This window comes from Condylura cristata, unplaced genomic scaffold (assembly GCF_000260355.1).
Source record: "Condylura cristata isolate star-nosed mole 26May11 unplaced genomic scaffold, ConCri1.0 scaffold00011, whole genome shotgun sequence".
NCBI classification, from domain to species: Eukaryota; Metazoa; Chordata; class Mammalia; order Eulipotyphla; family Talpidae; genus Condylura; species Condylura cristata.
The window spans coordinates 2,772,684-2,774,901 of record NW_004567112.1 but is presented as its reverse complement, the minus strand read 5'-3'; the positions used below and the strand labels follow the sequence as shown (position 1 = coordinate 2,774,901).

The following is a 2,218-nucleotide window of genomic DNA, read 5'->3' as shown; positions in this document are numbered from 1 at the left end:
CGCCTGCCAGCGGGAGCCCAGCCCGAGCGACCGGCCGGGTGGCGGGGTCCCTGCGCCCCTGTCCTGTCCTGCCCCGTCTGTCCCCTTGGTGGTGCTCCTGTGCCAGCCGGGGGCGCGTGTGTGAGCAGCAGGGCGGTCCCCTTAGACGTCCAGAGGCACCATGGCCCGGCTTCTGTCTGAGCCCCACTTCCTCCCCTGAAAGATGGGGCACCCGCCTTGGCCCGAAGACTGTGCGGGGACAGCAGGGGGCATATGGCCTCCGCCTGTCCAGAGGGTGGGTCAGCGAGTGGGTCAGCCAGCGGGGGCGGGTCTGGGCAGAGCCAACGGGCATCCGTGCGGGCCCCCCCGGGGTGCCCGGGCCCCTCCCCCGTGCTGGGTTACGGCAGCCTCCCCGCGGGGGCTCCAAGCACCAGGCTGCAGTCTCGCAGCCTGGAAAGGCGCCTCCCATGGCTGCGTTTTAGGGTGACGCCTTCTTGGAAGCCGAACTTCCCGAGGGGGCGACGGGCGCTTCGCATACCGCAGCACCAGCTCCGGCCACTTCCTTCCAGGCGGGGGTGTCACGCCTTCCCAGGGAGCTCGAGCAGACTGGGGTGACCCGGGCAGGGCCCCCAGGTGTGAGGGCCGCAGACCCGAGCAGCAGCCCCCCGCAGGCGTGGCTCCGAGTGGCCACCCCCTCCCCAAACTCCAGCCGTGGGCAGTGAAGGGAACTGGTCACCGGGACCGGACTCTCCACCTCACAGCACCCCGCAGCTGCCGCTGTACCCCAGGACAAGGCCCTCGCTCCCCCCGGGACTGTCAAGACGCCCAGAATGTCCCAGAAGCCCACGCAAGCCCCCTCTGTGGCTGGGGCGCCACCCTTCCCCCCACAGCCCCCGCAGGCCCCCTTGGGGAGCATGCACCCAGCAGTGGCCTCACCCCCTCGCCCTCAGCACCTGGCCAGGTCTCGGCAAGCGCCGGAGGCTGTGGGAGGGTCTGTGCCCACCCGGCCAGGGCGCGGCTCGGCCGGGCGCCTTCGAGGGCTCAGCGGGGCTCCTGCTGGGGGGCGCAGGCCCCTCGTGGTGCCCGGAGCGGGACCCGGGAGCGGTGGGCCTCGAGGGCGGAGGGCGCAGCCTCCCGGGTGTGGCTGGGCACCACTGACCGCCCGTGCCTGCTCTCCAGGCCCAGTGACGAGCACCATCCGGAGGTGAAGGCCGACGGGTACGTGGACAACCTCGCGGAGGCCGTGGACCTGCTGCTGCAGCACGCGGGCAAATGATGGCGCCCTCCAGGCCGGGGTCCCCCCGCGGCTCCCGGGGGCCCACCTCCCCGCAGCGCGAGACGGCTGAGGGCAGCCCCGGAGGGGGCCCTAACCCCGGGGCGTCCTGTCTGCGTGCGCGGGGACACACGGTTCAATAAACTCCAGCTGACCGGCTCTGGCTTGGGCTCTGACGTGGACACGCCACGACGCGGTGGAGGGGACGAGCCTGACCGGAACCCTGGACAGCCCAGCACCAACCCCAACCCTCCGCGAACAGGTGGGGAGACGGAGGCTCCGGGGCCGGGACGGCGGGTCAGCGCCCTCCTGGCAGCCGAGCGGCGGGCAGCAGGCCGGGAGGCGGCCCCAGGGTCAGGCTGGGAGGTCAGTCTGCCGCGGCTTAGGGTCGCCCTGGGTCGACCTAGAGGCTCGGGGAAGTGTGGGCGGCGTGTCGGGAGGCTGCCCGGGGTCTCTCGCGGGCTGCGCCGCTGGGGGGCCCTGCAGGCCCAGCAGCCAGGCTGCCCCTTCTCTCCGCCTGGCTGCTGCTGTCCGAGAGCGGGAGCGGGGAAGGGGTCAGAGGTCAACAAGGTGTACACCCCTTCTTGAACTGTGGGGCTCAGCAGAGCGGACGGTCATCCCCGCTTCACAGCAAGGAGACAGAGACAGAGGCCCCGGCCCCCCGGCCTCTCGGGGGCCTCCAGCCCCTCCCACCGGCCTGCGGAGGGGCGCTGGGGCTGGCCCCAGGGGAGCTCGGGCAGGCAGTGACCTCGGGGTTGAGGCCCCGCACTACTGCTGGGCCCCTGCACCAGCAAACGAGCACCCCACGGCTGCTCCCCACACCCACCCTGCACCCGAGCCTCCGACACCCCCGACCTGACCCCCGAGTCACTGCGCCTCACAGAAACCGCACCGTGGGGTGTTGACCAGGAAGCTTTATTTACACAGTAAAAGTAACAAGCAAATTCCTGAGAGACTAGGGCGGCT

The 2,218-nt window shown here is 71.9% G+C and overlaps 1 protein-coding gene across 2 annotated transcripts in view; it reads left to right on the top strand.

Moving 5' to 3' along the window:
• Positions 1-1,415, top strand: part of LHPP (phospholysine phosphohistidine inorganic pyrophosphate phosphatase) — a 67,792-nt gene extending 66,377 nt beyond the window's left edge. Inside the window, exon 7 of one of the 2 annotated variants that reach the window (XM_004680372.2) lies at positions 1,159-1,415. In XM_004680372.2, coding sequence (XP_004680429.1) covers positions 1,159-1,255 — 97 coding nt within the window. In that variant the 3' untranslated portion in view covers positions 1,256-1,415. The remainder of the gene's footprint in view (positions 1-1,158) is intronic. The other variant, XM_004680373.2, reaches the window with a different exon arrangement.
• Positions 1,416-2,218: the final 803 nt, after the last annotated feature.